General features: G+C 38.4%; 1 protein-coding gene across 2 annotated transcripts in view; it reads right to left on the bottom strand.

The window, feature by feature from the left end:
- Positions 1 to 20,485, bottom strand: part of LOC124169796 (protein disulfide-isomerase) — a 35,936-nt gene extending 15,451 nt beyond the window's left edge. The window contains exons 1-6 of one of the 2 annotated variants that reach the window (XM_046548547.1): positions 20,239 to 20,485; positions 6,789 to 7,001; positions 6,211 to 6,344; positions 5,729 to 5,905; positions 3,925 to 4,131; positions 2,397 to 2,597 (exon numbers count right to left, since the gene is read on the bottom strand). In XM_046548547.1, the coding sequence (XP_046404503.1) occupies positions 2,397 to 2,597; positions 3,925 to 4,131; positions 5,729 to 5,905; positions 6,211 to 6,344; positions 6,789 to 7,001; positions 20,239 to 20,392 (1,086 nt within the window). In that variant the 5' untranslated portion in view covers positions 20,393 to 20,485. The remainder of the gene's footprint in view (positions 1 to 2,396; positions 2,598 to 3,924; positions 4,132 to 5,728; positions 5,906 to 6,210; positions 6,345 to 6,788; positions 7,002 to 20,238) is intronic. The other variant, XM_046548546.1, reaches the window with a different exon arrangement.
- Between the last annotated feature and the right edge of the window lie 154 nt (positions 20,486 to 20,639).

Genomic DNA, 20,639 nt, shown 5'->3' with positions numbered 1-20,639 from the left:
CGACCACGGGCTAATCTTCAGGGCTGCTGAATGTTGTTTTATTTTGAGGATTAGCCCCAGTTGGAGCTCAAAACGCTGGCAGAAATTGAGTTCTTAACCCGGTGGGAATCCTGAGAGAAGTTCACCCACATTTCTGAATTTTATTAATTACATCATACATACTTATGAAGAAATGTGCAAGGGAACAACAATCACATCTCAAAAATAACGTAACACACAAACATTGATTTACTACTAGATCTTTAACTGAGATTTTTTTTATAAACTGGAATTTCATCACTACTAATATGCACTGAAATAAAACCTGCAACAGCCACCCCACTTTGAATAAAAATAATAATACAGTAGACTCTCGTTATTACGAAGTTCGCGGGACCGAAAATCTGGAGGTTCGTAATAACGAAGTTCGTATCAACGTTTCTTTTAGGAATCATCGGAAAAAAACCGTATTTAATAAACACGATTAAATTACGCGGAAATTTATTTAAACAGGAAAATTCATTCGTTTCTCAGCAGAGGAATGCGGCACGACGCAATCGAGGGTTGATATCTTCCCGAATACAGTAAGCCCGATATACGCACTGGTTGCGTTCCAAGACCTTGTTCCTAAGTTGATAAACCAACAGCACGGCCCCTGTGAGATGTCCGATGACACACAGAATGGTCTAGGTCGGGGTAGGGGCAGGGTTGCCAGCTAAGAAAGTGAAACACCTACAAAGGGTTCCACGAAGAAAGGATGCGGAAGGGACGCCGCGCGTAATGGACCCAGAGGAAGAATCACTTGTTTTGGTGATTCGAAGAAAGGATTTTTTTGATGATCAGCCATATTTCGGTGCGCCTTATGCAGTTGACAAGGCAAGGGTCCTTTTGGAGGACAGCGATTGACTGTAAACCGTGCTGGCGTAGGGTTATCCGCACCTCCTATTGTGCCGTCATCGGGCTACTGTCACCGGCCGGACTGTATGAAATTACATCATGAGAAATACGGTCCTACAAAATGCAACACTGAATCACAATCGTGCTGTAGCTCACGATATGACGAACGATCTAGCTGGGCGTGCGACGCAGCCGGAGCCGAAAAAAATCACTACTTGCGGTAAGGATGAACGGGCGAAACGCTGAACAGTTCCTAAATTCACACTGGATTCAATGATACTTTGTTCAGATTGTGCCCAAAGTGAGAGTTCCTCTACGCCAAGCCAAACCGCGAAGCATCGGCCAAATCGAAAGGCGCCAAATTCGAAATTTGAAAATTTTTGAATGCTCGTATCTCTGAAAATTCGTAAATCCAATGCGCGTAGGAAGAATCGGCACTTACTGTACGTCCAATTTACGAGTGGGTCACCATGGCTCCACAGGAATGAAACTTATTACATGATGTTGCGTGTACACTGAAGAAAGAGCCATAATTGATGCTCTTGGGCTCAGTTCACGAGAAGAACTTAAACGTGGCACGATTATTATAACTCAGCGTAGTGAATATGCACCTAAATGCCGTTGCTTATGCGGGGAACTTCGTAATAAAGTTCATTTTATAGACGCCGGGACCGGGACTGAAGTTCGTAATTTCGTAAAAACGAAAATTTCGCAATAACGTTTCTTTTACTATAGCTAGCATATGCCTTTTCGTCGGGACCAACGATTTGCTTCGTAATAACGAGAACTTCGTAATAACGTTGTTCGTATTAAGGAGAGTCTACTGTATAGCTTACTGAAATAGAGGAGCAAAGGAGATGAGTGATCCACAAAAATTAAAATCATACAGTAGTAGGTTATCGACTGCTATGTGCCATGAGGGCAAGTTTAGGAAGGACAGAGTGAAAACCCGTTTCGGCATTAACCTGCTCTTAACAGAAGGCACCAGAGGGACCACAGTTTAATATCGGATAATATACAGATGAGTGCTGTGCTTTAAGTGGCTTCCACACAGCACTTGAGCACGGATATCTGAAATTCTTTGACTACACCAGTATTTGAGTTCAGGCCCATTGGGTGGGAAGGCAACACAATAGCCACAACACCGCACCCTACCACCAATTTATTTAAAATTTAAGCAAAATATAGAATAAATTGTTCCAGCCAACAGCAAGATGACTTTTGAAAATTGTGAATGTGAAGCAACTGTTAAGGCCGTTTTACACGGGGGACAGAATTGCACAGGTTAGAACTGCATTCATTGATTTCTAAAATGGCATGGAATTGCACGAATACATGGACGAAATTAGAAAAGGGGCTATTTTGCCATTTCACGTCCACACATTCTCGCATGTGTTCTAGCAATTCACCACTTTGCACGACACAATTTTGACTGCGCCTTCGTACACGTGTCAGATTGTGCAAGTACATGCCCCGTGTAAAAAGGCAATTATGTTTCATGGTATCAAAAATTTTCTCACCTTCAATTTGCCGTCAAGGAAATCTTGGACAAACTGCTGCATAACATTAGCTGAAATCTCAGTCTCAGCTGGCTTGTACTTGATCATGTCTTCGGACAGATTGATTAACCTCATGGCAGGTACCTCCTCCTTCTTCATTCCAAAGAAATCCAGGATGCGGCCGTGGTCTTCTTCATCAGAGTTGATGGTAACAAACAGTACCTGTAACATAAAAACAAAAAATTAGCAGAAGTGTACAAACAAATTCAAGACGAGTTCAGATGAAAAAAACTCAAAAACCATATTCAATCTTAAGATCTAAAACCTAATTCAATCAAGGTGTGTTAATAAAAGTGGTGGTTCACAAAATACCGCAGCATGACTAGACAAAATGTTATTCAACTCTTTTAGTGTGGCAGGCCAATATATCGGCTTTTGCTGCTTGGGCGAAAAGTGTGGTGGGACAATATATCAGCTCTTACGTAGTCCATTATTTAATTTGCGATAACTTATTACATTGCCATTGCAGGGACCGTGCTCATTCAATTGCTCATTTAGTCAGTTTTTGAAATAAATATTTCTTCCTTTCTCAAAAAATATAAACTAAGAATTGAATTCTTTGTCTTTTGAGCTGCGTTTACAATTTTTAAAACAAAATTGTACAACAAATATTAACTTATATCTCAATTTCAGTATAAACATAAATATGAAAATTGTTGCTGCATTAAATGCACTAATATTGACGGTAGAACTTCCCAGAATAAAACAAGGGATTGAATTCGAAGCCTGCAATATTCGTGCAAGCAACAATTATCCACATAGCTAATCAATACAAACGAAGCATGATTGACCGTGACTATGCCGCTGGTAGGGTTATAAGCCCCCTAAATGAGGGAACCCAACTATCTTCGGAATCCGAGATGATGCGGAGTCCCTGATAGGTGGGGTGGAAAAAGGTTGGTGCTGAGAGTGCGTGATTATCAGCAAGACCCTTTGTAACGAATGTCCTGCGAAAATGCTCCAAACGGAGGGCACGGAGGGATCTCTTGGGGCTCTGTACAACAGTCATGCTAAGGCGAGAACTCCACTGCCTCAAAAGGGTTAAGACAAGAGGAATGACTCAGAAAGGAAAAAAACTGAATTTACAGATTTATTAACCATTTCACTGCCAGCCCATTACAGGTGGGATGTATGAAGACTGCCAAGGCTATTTTCCGGAATTAGCAACATTTCAGATTTAAAAATTTTTCAGCTACTTAATTTTATTTAATAAGTCTAGATTTTTTCCCCGCAATTCTTAATATATATTTACATCTTATAACCATAGATAGATTATGGGGGTTTACATAAATTACAGCTGTTGAAAAGGCCACAATCACGAAAAAAAAAGTGAAATAATTCAGACCGATAATTCGGCCCCTGGCAGTTTTCGCTCAACCAGCAAGGACCGATATATCGGCCCGGTGGCAGAAAAAGGGTTAAGTTTGAATAGTGTAATTGTTAAAAAATTAAGTTGTATAATTGATTAAAATTTTTACTGCACACTGACCTTTTCACGGAAATGCTTGGCAGCAGTCTTTGCATCTTCCAAGTATTGTTCAAAATGTCCACCTTCCTTGGAGAAAAAGAAGAGCAGGTGTGTCCTGACCTCACCACCGAAGATCTTCTGGGCAGTCTCATGGTTGAACTCAACGACCAGGGGAAGGGACTGCGTGGCGACAAACCTCCTAACAACCTCCTCCGTCAAGGGTGTATCCTGGAAAAAAAAGTGCTTTTAGTAGTCTCCGACATGACATGCTAGAATTTCCTAATCATTGCAAATTATTAATTTCTTGACAATAATGCAATATTACTTAATCAATAGATATTATATGAAAAATGCACAGAGAAAAAATCATTCTCCTTGACCGGGACTCGAACCAGAGGGATTTGGGTTTGAATCCCGGTCAAGGCAAATGATTTTTTTCCCTGTGGATTTTTCACACAATTTTTGCACTGCCCTAAAGTTATCACCGTGGCTAGTCCTGGCATACTTAAATTCAATAGATATTATAAGACATCACTAAGTCATAGATCTTGAGGTACAAGAACGAGCATGATGAACTACACCATGTGCTACAAGGAAAAACACTAATAAATGAAGCTGTACTCTTAAAAAATTCATATATTATGACACAAACTATTTGGCCAATGTAATTAGTAGGAGAATAAAAAAAGTTAACTTATACAACCATGCGTAGAATTTTCATATCTTCCGATCAGGACATGAAAATGTCAATCTTTTGCACTCAAAATGACGTTCATGCAGTGCTGCAGCCACGATTTTGGAATGGGGGGCTTAACCAGAGATTTTGGGGCCCTTCCGGGGGGATTGGAAAACACTCCAAGGCAAAGGGTGTTATAATCTGGGCTGAATGGGTGGGGGGAGGGGAGGTTGTAACAGAGGCTACACCTCTGTGCTCACGGTATCAAAGATTTTGTTATATGCCCTGAGAGATAATAGATAACTGCCATGAAATTTTCACCAAGTTATGTAAATAAGATCAAGATTTCAACCACTATAGGTAGTAAGACAGTATATAGGCATAAACCTGCTTCTAGTCATCAACATAATAACCAATGACATCTCCAGGCTATTCTACTAGCAACAACTACTTTGCTTGAGGCTGGATTAGTTGATATAAAGGTCTATATTGAGTATTATGTATTTCGCTAACCTTTAAAGTCATTAACTGATGTTCACTAGGTAACAGTAGTGCTCATTAAATTTAGGTACAATAAATCTCCAATATACATGAACCTCTAAGAATGTCATTGGTTGTTGTAATTGTCTATGAGATTAGTTGATGATTCTTAACATTTAAAGAGTACATCAGTACTAATGTTGCTGTTAGTGCTTAACTTACAAAAAGTAAATTTTTTTTCACATGAGATCGATATATTTTATTCAAAAAAACAAAAATTAATTGTAGTCTATGTTACCAGAGATTCTTGAATTTTTGCAATACTTAAACCAACAAACTATGACAGTAAGACTGTGAGATGTGCCGGTTAAACTGAAACACAAATGAACTCTGAAATACTGAACTTGAACTACAAATTGACATAAATTAACTGTATCAATTATTGTTTGAAATGAAAACACAAATAATGTAAACACTTGTAAAATCAAATTTTCCACCATTTCTCGGTCTCCTTCTGGAGTAAGACAAATTAATTCCCTGATATCTAAATTCTTTCTTCTTTATTAATTGCTAGCTGCTCTTTCCCATGATTTCTGGCAAAGAGCAGACAGCTACAAGATCATGACAAATTTGGAAAGGAGGTAAATAGTTAAGAAAAAATATTCATACCTCAACATTCAGGTCATTCCTGCCCTCATCAAACTTCTTGAAGAGCAAGACTGCTTCCTTTCCTTCTCCTACATTGTATTCGCTGAAAATTTCAGGGGCAGCAACAATACCGAAAGGATAAGATTCAATGTTACTTGCTGCAAGGAGGAAGGCCTTAGCAGAATCTGTAGTCTGATCCTGAAGAGAAAGAAAATCAATATGAGTAAACTGATAAGAAAGCACCTTAAATGAAATCTAAATTTTACTCTGTTGCAAATGCAAAAAAATATTTCATTTAACACATTAAAAATAAAGAATAATGAGTCTAACATTGAATTAATGTACTAAGACAAGTAGGTATGTACTCCTTTCTTAAGTGAATAGAGTACAGTGAAAATGCATTATTCAAAATAAAAACAATAAGTAGATTGAATCAAGACTAATCATAATAATATCAATTTACTTTTCCTTCATGTTAAGAATCACCAATTGTAGCACTATACCTTGAAAAACCCAACAATGGCCACTTCTGAAGATTCGATGAATTCCTTAACATCATCAACACTGGTCAAGTCCTTTGCAGGTGGTCCAATCTTCTTCATAAGCCAATTGACAATATCTTCAGCAGACCTACCACCTATAAAAAGGAGAATTTTAGAAAATATGAAATAAATCATATGACTAAATACTAGCACAAATTTGTAATGGATAAACATTACAGCAATAATGGCATTGGAGTGCAGTCACTAGTGAAAAGGTTAGGCAACCCAAAATTCTGGGTAGAATTTAGATCTTCATTCATAACCTAAAATATTGTTTCGTTTGAAAATACCACAGAGTTTATCTATAACCATAGACTATTAGCTCCCACCTCCTACTGATTATTTGACACATTTAAGGTGTATTACTACCACCCACACTAACAGCAGACATTTGATTGAATTTTAGTGCATATACATTTATATAAGCAATTTCATAACTTAAGAAAATATTTATCATAAATAAGTCTGTATAATCAGCACAACAATCGTATACTTTGTAGTTAGCATCAATATCTTCATACGAAAATTCATCAACTCACCAGTATACTCCACTGAGCTTCCACTCCTGAAAAACTTGAGTGTAGGATAGCCTCTGACATTGTGTTCTTCTGCCAGTTCCGTCTGCACGGTTGCCTCTACCTTAGCGAGGACAATCTTCACTCCATCCTCAGCTTTAGCCTTCTCTTCCAACATGGCTGCGGCCTTCACATATTCTGGGGCCAATGCCTGGCAATGAGTACACCATGGAGCATCTGTAAAAAAAAATAAAATACGATTACAAAAATTAAAAAGATAGGAAAAATATATGTACTAAAAGAGGCAAACTTGATAACAAGCTTGTGAAGAATTCATAGCTTTGATTAAATTCAAAATCTTATTTCTTATACACACCAATAACAAATTCAAGTTTCATTCCATTGTGTGATTTGATCCAAAATTGGTAATGAAACTTAATTTTCTATACCAAAGAAGAACATAATCGATTGGCCATGTAATGAGACAGCATTTATGTGAGAAATATGATAAAAGGATAAATTGAGGAAGAAGTCCCCACAGGAAGACCAATGGACAAGTACTTCCTGTACTTTTAAGTACTAATAACTACCCTTCTTAATTGAAAAAGCTGGTGTGGGACAGGGAGATATGGAGGATAATACAGTAAATCAATTTTAGCAAGGCCGGATTAACCGTAAGGCAAAATAGGAACGTGCCTAGGGTTATCGCAGTCCAAGGGGCGCCTTAAAGAGCAGCAGTTCATTCAATTACAGCAGTACTTAACATTTTTATTTTTGAAGTTAACAGTCTTTTTTATTGTATGAATTAAGGCTACACATTATTTTTGGAAATGGTATTCATCAAGTGATTTATTGACATAAAGTTTAACTGTTCCATGTAGTTTTACTCCAAGCTGTTTTTATTTAATTGAACTGTCTATGCTTTCCCTGCATAAAAATTCAAGCATAAACTTATGCTGTCAGCCATATATCTGTTTATTCCTTTTTTCCGAACCTTACCCCATGTGAGTGGCTATGCCTTATCAGAAAAATCGGGGAGGGGGGGCCACTAGTGAGGAGGGCTCAATGGAGAGGTGCCTTTAGCATAACTTTGGGTAAATCCAGCCAAACTATGAATGAATGTAATTCGAAATAGTACCTACTACCAATTTTGGTTCCAGGGTGCCATCTGAAGTAGCATATTGTCATACCTACATTTTATTTCTATTTATTCATATTAAATATATTGCTACATTTCATGACATTTCACTGCTTACATTTATTTTGAGACAGTGCAAATATTTGTATTCATTTTTATTAGCTAAGCTATAATAATGTAAACAATCAAATACATGCACACAATATAGCTTCACAATTTATTTTCCCAAGGTGCTACATGACATCAAACTACCTGTGGCATTTTTTTTTACTAATACCCAAGGAATAAGTTCAGTGCAAAGAGAGTTAACAAGCAATATATTTTCTTTTATGTTTACCTTGTATATATTTTTATAAGTTTTTTGTCATGTGTCATATTTATTTATACATGTTTATAATGCATAATTTATATTTGGTTAGAACAACTTTTCACCTGTGTGAAAAATTTACCTGAAAGTTAGACGGAGTCATTCCCAAGCTATAAAGGCATGTGGGTAATTGATCTGACTTTTAATTTAATGATATTAATTATAATGCCCAATTTATATTTGGCATGAATTTATATTTTGTTAAATATATAAATTAATATTTGGTGTGACTAGCATTGAATTTAAATTTAAGGATTGGAGCATCCACACTGGTGTTAATCATTGAAGCTACCAAAAGCTCCTGCATTTTTTTGTCACTTTGTAAATTTAAGACATATGGATTAATTTATAAACATTGTTTCCTTAAATGGGTTTTAAATGTTGATAATAATTCTTGAACACTTTCAGCACGATATTTTTATTAATTCGTGATAAGCATTATCTTTTAAGTTCCTTACACATGATGTCTATTTTGGAGAACATTTAACAAAATTCATACATCTTAGATTTTATTTTTAATATTTTTGCCTGCTACACTATGTTACGTTCCTTTCGTTCGGTTATGGATTTAACAGATTCTTTAAACCTTTTTTTGAAGTTTAAAAGAAAAAAGAGTGAAGTCGACATACGTGAAGCAAGTAATCGACAATTTTAAGCCAAACTGAGGGGTAAATAATGAAATTCGACATTGAGATTATATTTTTCGTCAGAGGCCGGTGAATTAACGATTAAGAAGACACCTCATTTACCTCTGTAGGAGCAGTATTAACGGAGCATACGCGGAATGACGGATAAGGGAATCTTATGTAATTATATACATGAGCGTCAACGAAGATGGACCACAGACTTCTATTGACTTTCACACATTCGCCAAACTCGCTATCTCCATCGACGATACGAATTTCAACACGAGCGGGGAAGCGAAGTGGCAGTGACCTTGAAGGGATGGGAGTGATTTTGCCGACGGCCGAAAAAGGAGCCGGAGAGTCGGGGAGGGGGGAGCGAAGAGTCCACCGCATGCCCACCGGCTGTCTACTCAGCGCTTTCGTGACGCAACGCTGCCACGTCTATTATCATTCTAATCTCAGTTAATTACGCAGAGGGTCTTCCATTCATTGGGGTTGATTATCGCCTCTACATAGATAAATTTCCGCCACGAATTAATTGAATGATAACTCTTCTGGTTGTATCAAAATCGACTTCTCCCAATTCAAGCTTCTCGTGCGTCCTTCCGATGCTGGAACTTCAACACCGGCGAATTCGGATCAATTACCCACATGCCTTTACAGCTTCGGAATGAACCCTCTAATTTTCAGGTAAATTTTTTGCTAAGCGTGAAAAAAATCAAGGATCAGGCCCGGAGCAACCGACATTTTTCAGTAACCAATGGGATCCATCATGCCCCCAGTGGGGCGTGGCAGGTAGTAACACAGCTGAAAACGTTTCCTTAGCAACAATTTCAACCGCTTTTTTCAATTACTATCACAAAATAACAGTAATTTAATCTACCTCATAAAACAAAAAGCCGGCCACGAAATCCTAAACGCGACGTACTTGGTACATTGAGTTAAAATAATCACCACCCTCCAACGATTGACATGACACTGGGTGACTTTTGAGGGGTGCAGTCCAATTGCTGTCAGTTAAACTAACGCACACCGCTATGAGTTATCGTAGTACTTCCAGTATCCGTCACAAATATTTTCAATGTGAAAATCATGGGGTGTCCTCATTTATATCAACTTGCTCATATGCTAAGACTTACGGTGTGGGCTCTAGTACGAATTCTCAACGTTGAGAGGTCCTACAGCTTCATCTCGGCCGATCTTTTTTTGGTGACGGATGGACAGCGTAAAATCTTCATACCTTTTTGTCAGAATATGCCCATTTTTCTATTCCCGCCCCTTAAACTATTCTGTTACCACATCAACTTTCATTTGCAATGACTTTGACCCAGACCGAGCTCTTGGCGAGCTTACCATATGGCCGGATAAATTGGGTCTGCGGTGGTCTCTATGTGTATGGAAAATATTCTACTGTCATTTCATCGTAATCCGTGTTTGTAATGCGAGGTGATTTCATAAAATTCTCCTAAATGGAGCACTAATAAGGGCCCGAACCACCCGCCTGCTAAACCGGAGATCGCTTGCTCTCAGCTAGCCAGGGCACCTATGCGTCCTTTTAAATACAATCGGTTATTCGGTGTTATATAGAAAGTAAAATTATTTTCCAAGAGTGGAAAGCGAAAAAACTCCTGAGGGAGCAATTTTTACACGTACTAACGTTTTTTTCTTTAATCATAGCAAGTTATTTAGACGCACAATTAATCGTAATCCCTTTCGTTAATACGACGTCATTTCATACCATTCTCCCATTTGGAACTCGATTAAAAGCCTGTGAATTTCGCCGGCTACATCGGACATCGCTGGCTCGAATGCCAGCTAAGAAGGTCATATTCACCTCCCCCGACATAATTTTGTATTTCCATGTCTTGAGATGACGCATACCTACTGCTCGACCGGTCTTAATAGCAATGGAAAATTCGCGTATAACCCTGTATTCTTGAAATTGTAACAATAGTATACTTTCATCGAATGGCCAATATTTTTGATTTAAGACATTTAACTTTCTAAACAATCCTAAAATCAGAGAAGACATTGTTCAACAAGTATCTGTGTCTCAAATGCTTAAAAAAATTACACTTGATATAATAATAATAAGGTAAAAGATAAAATTATCAGATATTATTTGAGATACAAACAAATGTTGAAAATGGTCTACTATATATACCACGACATTTCAAGCAGACAGCCTTAGTTTTAAGGTAGTGATTCGTCACCAAAAAAGAGGGGCCGAGAAGGTGGTATGAGTTCTCCTAACATTGACGTTTATAAACTTGTTTACCCCACAAAAATTCCAACGAAAATACACCAAGCCCTTCGTATTAAAGGAACGAAAAGTCAACACTAGTCACAGCAAGTTGAAATTTTCCCGATATATCTCGAGGAACGGAACTTTTTTATCTACCCGTTTGGTCAAAAGGTCAACTTTATCGACAAAAGCATTACAAATAAAATGAAACGAGTCTAGATAAATAGAAATACCTCCTTTCCAACAAAAGCAGATACTTCTGAAGAGACAAGCCGGCGAAACAAACACCGAAGGTTAGCGGAGCGTATAAAGCACCATAACGGAGACTTGGGTACATTTTTTTACAAGCTAACGGAATCCCGCGGATGTTCCCGCTCATGATCTCGACAACAAGCTAGCGTTCATTACTCTAGAAACCTTGCCATAGAGCATTCATTAGGGGCCGTCCATTAATTGCGTGATACGACTTCGGCGCTTTTTAGACCCATCCTTTTCCTTCCTTTAGTGAGATATCGCGAGATTTGGCTCGATCCCCTACCTCTAATCTCACGTAATATTGTTCAAGATGAGCATTTTCTGTATAAATACGTTCACCTATGCTTCATTGCATTGGATTTTTAAAAAATATTTCATTACTTTTTAAGATCTTAGTCCATGATAATGCGTGAGAGTAGGTGACAATCGGCCGGACCCATCCCCCCCCCCCCCCCAAAACACCTCAATTAATTAATGGATGCACCCATAGTGGAAACTCATAAGAAAATTAAAATCAATGTAAAAGGAATAATTTTTTATAAACGTGTGCGTGACTTATCGTGGATCCATCTCCAAGCTTCCGTCAACGAAAATGACTGGTCGCAATATAGGTCCCAAATATACTCCAACCCCGAATCTTGACATTCTTCCAAATTCACCAAAATATTTCCACGACAGGGGGGAGGGGGACCCCAAGCATTAATCACACACCAAAATTCGAAAAAAGACACACCTCATAATTATCAGCATTACAAGATAAACTACAAGTGGCTAACTTTATAAACAGAGATATCTTGCTTCTTATTACAGAGTTCAGAAAACTAATTAACCCAAAAGATTACATCAACCTTTATCTATGTGCTCCGAGCTGAAAAGCTTAATTTTCGAGATAAGTAATGAATGAGTACGAAAATACTGCTGCCTTATGAACCTAATCAGTAGCTAAATCTCTTATCACTGAAAATTTAGCTCGGATACTTGATCACACATTTTTCATGCAGGAAAATTAACGTACAACGAAAGATAACAAGATTTGAAACTCGTTAATAAAAGATTTTACATCTTAATTACGGCAAAAATGAGACAAATCTGGCTCACCCAACGGGTACCACTCGTACAGATAAGATACTTGTTGAATGGTAGGATATAATTTTCTAAATAAATTTCAGCCATTTTCGGTTCGCAATGATACGAGAAAAAAAATGTCAAGACCACACACAACTGAGGCAATCGAAAGTCGGCGCTGTGAGGACGTATAACCCGCAGCTCTAGCTTACAACACAAGTTATATCAGTCCCTCCCACCCTACCCGGCTTCCGGCATACCACGACAACCCAAGCTTGCGGGACAGACTCAACGAACGGACATAATCGTGTACACAAGAGCCATAATGGGTTGTTGACTGAGCAAAACCGTGAGTGGAAGACGAAGTGAACGTGCCCAACGAAATACCCTCTCGTGGCTAGTTTCCTAGAAACGGTCGAAACTTTCGAATATCTCAGAAACCCACTCAGGAAAAAGCCATCAGAAATATGTACTTGATTAACTCAGGACTGGATTTATGCCCCTGAGGCCCACATAGCAGTTCGGAAGTTCATGCTCAGTAGGGAACAGAAGAAACCTTTGTTAACTACGTAAAAATTAACCAGGAAGATAAAAGGAGAGATTGAAATTAGGGTTGAATCAATAAGTGCATACTGTTAGGCCTGTCTACACGATACATTAACACGTACGAGTTAATGTCTGTTTGCATGAACGATTTTTATGGACCGGAACGGAACATGCACGTGTGTATAGGCCTGTTTACGCGGTACAAGAACGCGTGCAAATTCATGTATGGATGCGTGAACGATTTTGGTGGACCGGAACGATATATACGGTTAACGACACTTAACAGTTTATTACGAGATTCTTTTCTCCAGACGATTCTGCAATCATCTGTATTGTGCCTAAGCCATAATCTACTTTTACATAAAAAAATATCCGACCGGGTGCGAACTGTGGAGTACCGTCAACAGTACCCCATCGTAATGATACGAAACAGTCCCCTTCCTCCAAACAATATTTGCTGGATGATTGACATCATTTGAGTCGTGTGAATTCGCACACGTTTTCAAATCATCTCGGCCAAAGTTCCAAAAGACAATGATAAAACTACGTGTGAATTTTGAAATAGAAAGTGAACCTTCCTCCACAAACAGATTTCGGGCATCCACTTAGCGTGCATGAAGTAGCTATCATCCCATTAACTCTAAATTATATCGCTCCGGCAAAAAAAATTAAGGAGCAACTCTTGACCGCAGACAGACGAGTATGTACGTGTGGAGAGTGGGAGACCGCTGCAAACTAATCGTGGAATACTTGAAAACCGATTATTATGAAAATGAATGGGATGAAACTCCAGTTTCCAACCAAGTCGAAAATTGCTCGGGGGTTTCAAGGTCACATAAGAACTTTTTTTGACATTTCATAGAAATAATTAACACATGGCACGTCATTTCTTCACTAAAAAACACCCCCAAATATGTTAATTATTAGGGTAAACGTAGGAATACACACGAAACAGAGCCCAGACTCCCGAGTTCTGACACGAGGTCTTGTTCGAATATATAATTTGGGACGATGCTCGAAAATAACTTTCGAGTGAAATGAAAACCTGTCAGCGACGCCATTACTATTGTTTTATGACATATATCGTCGCACAAAAAGGGAAGCGTCATACCGGAAAAAAATTCGGGGTCCTTGAGGAACAATTATATATATTTATTCCGAAAAATCAAACCCCTGAATCAATGGCAAGTATTCACGAATACTATCAGAGTGTTTTTGGAGAGCTTTCCAGTAGGGCGGATCGCAAAAATTGACTGCCCTTAGATAGTTACTGCCCTTTAAGACAAATATTTTGGCAAGTACAACGTATTTTTCCGAAAGAAAGTATGAAATTACGATTTTAGTAATCTTAAATACTAGCCTTAACTAATCTTAAGTAAAAATTATAACACAACCAATGACAAATCTAACACAATGAGACATAGATTAATGTATTTCAACTGAAAATACGCGTTTTGAACAATCGCACGTGATAATAGAGGGAGGGGGTCGAGCCAAATCTCACGATATTTCACTTAGGGGGGGTCCAAAAATCGCCAAACTCACCTCACGTAATAAATGGACGCCCCCCCTTACCAGAGCTACCACTGAATTCCCATAATTAGCATTGAACCTGGCTGTACTGAGATGACTTCACCAATACTGCAAGGATAAGTTAATAATTAATTTGTTGGCGCACCGTTAGCGAAAGTAACGGATTAAAAACTAACCGGATTCGCTTAATGGAACGTGACGTTTAACAAGAAACGAAATCGAATCATCGATGTTAAAGGTTTGGCCACTCGAGATAACAAGGTCTAGTGTATTCACTGAAGGAGTCATTAAACGTTTCCGGTTGCCGTGTTCAACAGGTTTGCTTCCTTTCACTCAATCACTCCAACACAATGGACACCTATTGATAAGTACCCTTGCTGGCCAACCGAGGTCCGCTTTCAAGTTGATCTAATCACTTTTTTTCAACCGGAGCTCAAACTTGAATTTAAAAAATAAAAGCGCGTAAAAAAAAGAAAAAAAAAACTACTCAGCTTGTAGCTTGCCAAAAGCTAGAGATAAAACGCATTTGAACTTATAAAATGAATATTTTTTTTTATAGCCTCATCTGCAATTTCCTTAAAAGCGCGGAGATAAAAACCGGACAATTTCGACCGCAAGACTGTCGCAAATTTAAATATTCGATAATGTGAATGCCTCCAGTATCAAAAGCGTTTTAATAAAAGATTTAAAAGAAACACTTAAATTGACAAAACTAAAGCACACATTTCCGCTCTTAAATTATTGAATTTCATGTGCAAAGAAGGCGTAAATACCTCACGACGATAAAAGAAAAAAAAACTTAAGCATAAAAATTGCTTCCTCAAGAGTACTGTCGCCTTCCACTTGAGGAAAAGAATTTTATTTGCCATATACCGAACAGTCGAAGGTATTTATGAATGCGCTTTTAACGGTGGCGCCGCGCCGGGGCGACCTAGAGGTCGTGGGTTCAAATGCCGCTTGGATGGATTTACCAGGGCATGAATGCATGTGACTGTCAAACAAGTGAGTTTTAAGGAAAAATTAACTATTCCTCATTCCATGCGTAATAAAAACGACATCATCATCATTATTATTAGGTACCCCGGTAGACTTCGAACCGGCGATCTACGGTTTCGAAGGCGAGCGGTACGGATTTGTAATACAGCTCAAATTAGGAGATTGGTATGAAATCACCTTCACATTAAAAACAAGGATCACGATGAAATGAACATCGAACATTTTCCATTCACATAAGAGATCACCGCAGAATGGGCTATCTCCGTTTTCGAAGGTGAGCAATACGGGTTTTTAATACAGCTCAAATTAGGAGACTGGTATGAAATCACTTTCACATTAAAAACAAGGATTACGATGAAATGAACATCGAACATTTTCCATTCACTTAGAGATCACCGCAGACCCAATTTCCCTGGCCATATGGCAAGCCCGCCAAGAGCTAGGTCTGGGTCAAAGTCACCGCAAACGAAAACGAATACGGCTACAGAATAGGTTGAAGGTTGAGAATAGAAAGTGAACATTTTCTTGCAGGAAAAGAATGAATATTTATCCAGTAGATTTAAATAAGGCTCGCCCTTTGAATAGGGCTCGCAAAATAACGTGGACGAGAGGATTACCATTTATCATTCTCGGTATTCCACCGGTTAGGAGTTAAACAAGGAAGCGATTAAACCTCCGCAATTTTAAAAATTCATTTCCTTATTCTTCAACTGTCCCCCCACCGAGTTTTATTCCCGATCAAGGCCTTGTACGATACATATTGCATAGGTGACATAAACGGTGATTCGAAACTACTCCCACCCTTCTCCAGAAGACGACGGCGGAAGTGTTACCACCTCGACAATGATGTGACCAGGAAAGTAGTAGAGGTTACAGATATACCACCAATAGAATAATAAATGTGACAATATCATTCGACTTGACTGGGATTCGAATCCGGATTTGGCAGCAGAGTAGCAGCTACACGTAAATTCGCTGAGAATATTGACGACTTGGTGATGTAACAAGTATAAACGTGTTATACAAAATTGGGGGGTCCGGGTTCAAATCCAGAAGAAGTCGAATTATTTTAGTCACAACTATTTTTATTTCATATACATTATTTTATTTCACCACTTTCTCCAAAACATATTTCTGTAAACGCCCTTTACGACCTATTGGGGAAGGTCTCAATGAAAAATACTGGAACAAAGTATACGGATAATTGTATACATACAAAGCGTAAATGCGTTTCACCTGCTACGGTATAACCAACACCAATACGTATTGAGAGCTGACTATCGGAGATGAATCACGCCAATCCCAGACATTTAAACATAGGCGACACTGACAGGCGCAGGAGACGTAGTTCAGATCATCTAAAGCTCCAAAATATAGTTCTACACGGAATAACGAGAGGTAAACAGAAATCTTCAGATTTGGATTCTCCAGGATTTAATATAATTTCCAGCTGTTGCGCGTGCCAACACGGAGCTATGACATCACGTCATCGTGACGCGTAAGGCCACAAGGGTAAGAAAAAACGCTTCCGCTGTCAACAGCAAGCGATTCCCTACATATAAGGTAAAAAATTGAGTTCCTCTACGCAAGACGCACGAGGATACAGGAGTAATTTAATTCTATCCGTGCTTCATTGATTATAATGAAGTATAAAGTTTTAAATTTCGATCTTCGAGTGTCGAATATTCACAATAACTTGCTCATTAGATGCCTTCATTTCTGGAATAAACGATATATTACCCTGAAAACTGCCACAAAGATGTGCTCATCATAGGAATACCCAACTTTTTATATGATATCATCAATATATCTCTCCGGGATGAAACTAAAGTGGGTAATTTCACTAGATACGGTCACTTCTCAATTACGCACGATGAATTTTCCTCGAAAAGATTTAACTACCTCGTAACTAATCCTTAAACCTAAAAATGATGGCGTAACTTTGTGAAAGCGATACATTATGAAGAATGAAAAAGAATAATTTTTAAATTTACACGACCATAGTTTCAACGTAAGACCCGATGATGGTGTCTTACGTTGAAACCTTGGTCGTGTAAATGTGTGAATAAATATTTCATGTGAAATCACAAAGTTTCTTCTTTTCCATTCTTCACCTCAAACCTAAATTGAAGACATCCCCGACTGCGAAAAATAAGAAATTTGAATAATTTACATCCACATAACATCCTTCGAACGATCTCTACGATTTTTGGCAGGAGGGGGGGAGGGGGCAATCAACGGCAAGCAACAGGATCCCTAACATACAAACCACACGGACATAAAAAAACACATAACAGCATACGTGACTTTAGCATCGTCTTGGCAGAAATTACTTAAACAATTGCAGTGCAGTGCAAAATTTTCATTTTTGTGTCACTTTTTATACCCTGAAGTTGGGATGCACGATATTGAGAAAAAACTATAAAGCGTGAAATTCTTAATAATTCCGATGAGTCTAAACACGCCTAAATAAAAAAGAAATAACATAAATGGCCATAAAACCACATTCGAAGCTTTAATAACCATTGACCAGTGGAAATATGCCAAAGACATTAGCCGTACTTCTCTCAGAGTGCGTTTCTAGTAAAAAAGGATGATGAAACTCGAGGTCACTCTCACTCGAGGAAACTAACAGGTCATGAACACTCACTTATGGCAAAAGTACAGGAGTTTCCCTGTGATAAATGATTATTATGTCTGCCGCCAACAAAACATCGGCGATATTACATAAATTCCAAGAAATAGATACCGCCTCGAACGAGAAAAATGTACAATTAAGTGAGTGATTATAATACGGCAACACATACTTATATGATTAAGGATAAAAGAATTTCTTTAGCAATTTATCGTATAGTAGGTATGGAAAGCAGTGTGAGCACTCGGACCACTATTGCCCGAACTTGCAGAAACTGACAGATCTTTAGGCTTAAGGCATTCGCCGATTGTCTCCGATGATAAATTAGCTATTCTGGGGAGGGGCACACGTTTTAGGGAGGTCAATGAAACGGAAAGCGTGTAGCTTACGTCACAAACGAAAAGGTGTTTGCCCCAAAATTTTTTTGAAAACCAGTTTCCCACTGTCAAGGCCAGACGAACTGGTCAAGAATCAAGGTCCGCCAGGGTTATGCGTGATTTTCAATAAGAGATATTCTTTCATATTAATGAACAAGAATGACATAACATTCTGTGAAATTGTATATGCCAACTAGGGCAGAGCTAGATCCAATTCTCGCAGTTAGAATTCAAGAAACACAAGTGCCCCAAGTTGAACTTAACGCATTCCGTTCGGATTACATGGGACCGCGAGAATGAAAAGAAATTTCACAACAAGTATTACATACTAAACTTAAAAATCAATTCCTTAGCCATGGTAAGAGTAACGGCAACGTACTGCGACGGTATCTGTGACAAATTATGATAAAGATGTCATTTCTACATGTTAAACAATCAATTAAACAACAATAGACAAGAGTAATGATCACAGACGACACAGACTCTATCCCTCATAGACTACGCTGCTCGATGCCACTACACCAAAATGAGATAAAACACAACATGTTGACAATACTCGATCGAAAAAATATACAATACGGTACAATTTTTGCACGGCATTGAAAATAGACGCTTAAACATACAACTCTAACTAAACCGATGGAGAATTCCTTCTACCATTGACCTGCCAAAAGGTGGCTGGTGGGGTATTACGTAGATGTAGACCCTCGACAAACATGCAGATGGTTTGCGAGGTGACATGTAGATGTAATTAACGTATAGGATACATTGAAGCTGATTTGAGAACGGGTACCATTTTGGCTACAGAAGGTGTCAGCATGAAGTGTTGCATCAAACCATACCAATTGATGCAATTTCTCAAGGGTCACCAAATGTGCCCCCTACAGTAAGTTGAATTTATTGTTGACATGAGAGAGGATTTAACGCCATTATCAATGCAACAACTATCATAAATGAAAATAAAACCGTGACCTTGAGCATTCAAGAGGAAGTGTAAACAGAACAGCAGTCATGAAGCGTCTTAAGAAAATTGGTAGGTTAAAATTATTACACAGCACCAACTGTCCATTATGCAGATTTACTGAATCATGAAAGTAGTATGTGAATAAAGTAGAGCCTGAATAAACACAGTTGAGATCAACGACCGCGCCATGGTTTTCACTGGGATCAAGGGGTAAACGTGGCAACGTGGTCATTACAAGTGAGTCGACCCACGTCACCCCTGTCGATTACTGGGAAAATTATCGCTGTCATAGAGGGTACAGAAGGGTGCAAAAAATATACATGAGATTATCAATGAGGGGAATGTACTACTCATTTGAATAATTTGTTGAAAGAAGAACATATGCAGAAATGCCGGTATACCATCGACGACTACTACCGGGTGAAAAGAAAACAATCTAGCGAAATAACTAAAATATAGACTTCAGCCAATCATTAACGAAACTTATTGTTATAAATGAGGACCTTTAACCAAATATAAATGTCCTCGGCTGAAGATAGCAGTTAATTTCGTCACCTATGAACCAAACTAAAGGTGGACCACTCTAAAGGGTTTACTACAACAAATTTCCTTGATACGCGTAATTCACAGCCTAAAGTGAAAAATAAGGCGTAATAATATCGAAAGTATATCCGGAATGCGAACCGCACAACTAAAATAGTTTAAAAAATTCTTAAATCCAACTTACAAAATTCGACAAGAATAAATTCATTGTCTGCAATGGCTTTCTTGAAATTCTCCTTCGTCAGAACAAGAACGCCATCCTCTTGCTTGATTTCTTCGTCGCTCCAAACGTTGGCTGACAAGCCGATTATTAGAAGTGCCGCGAAAACCACCTGCATCTTGACCGTGTGTGTAACCCCGCGATATGAGTGCAACAGAGGCGGCTTACGATGAGGACCCCGCTTTTTGCTAAAATCAGGATAACGTGGCAGCATCGACTCGTGGTGTGATCCTATTGGCACAAATTATCACGTGCCCCAGTCAAAACACATTTTATTTCCAAATGTCATTTTGATGTGACTATAGTCTCTCATGCATTTCAACCTTCCTGAAAACATTATCAAAATATAAAATATATTTTATCCC

This window comes from Ischnura elegans, chromosome 12, assembly GCF_921293095.1.
Source record: "Ischnura elegans chromosome 12, ioIscEleg1.1, whole genome shotgun sequence".
Lineage (NCBI taxonomy): Eukaryota > Metazoa > Arthropoda > Insecta > Odonata > Coenagrionidae > Ischnura > Ischnura elegans.
The sequence above is the reverse complement of the archived record's forward strand: the minus strand, read 5'-3'. Positions and strand labels throughout refer to the sequence as shown.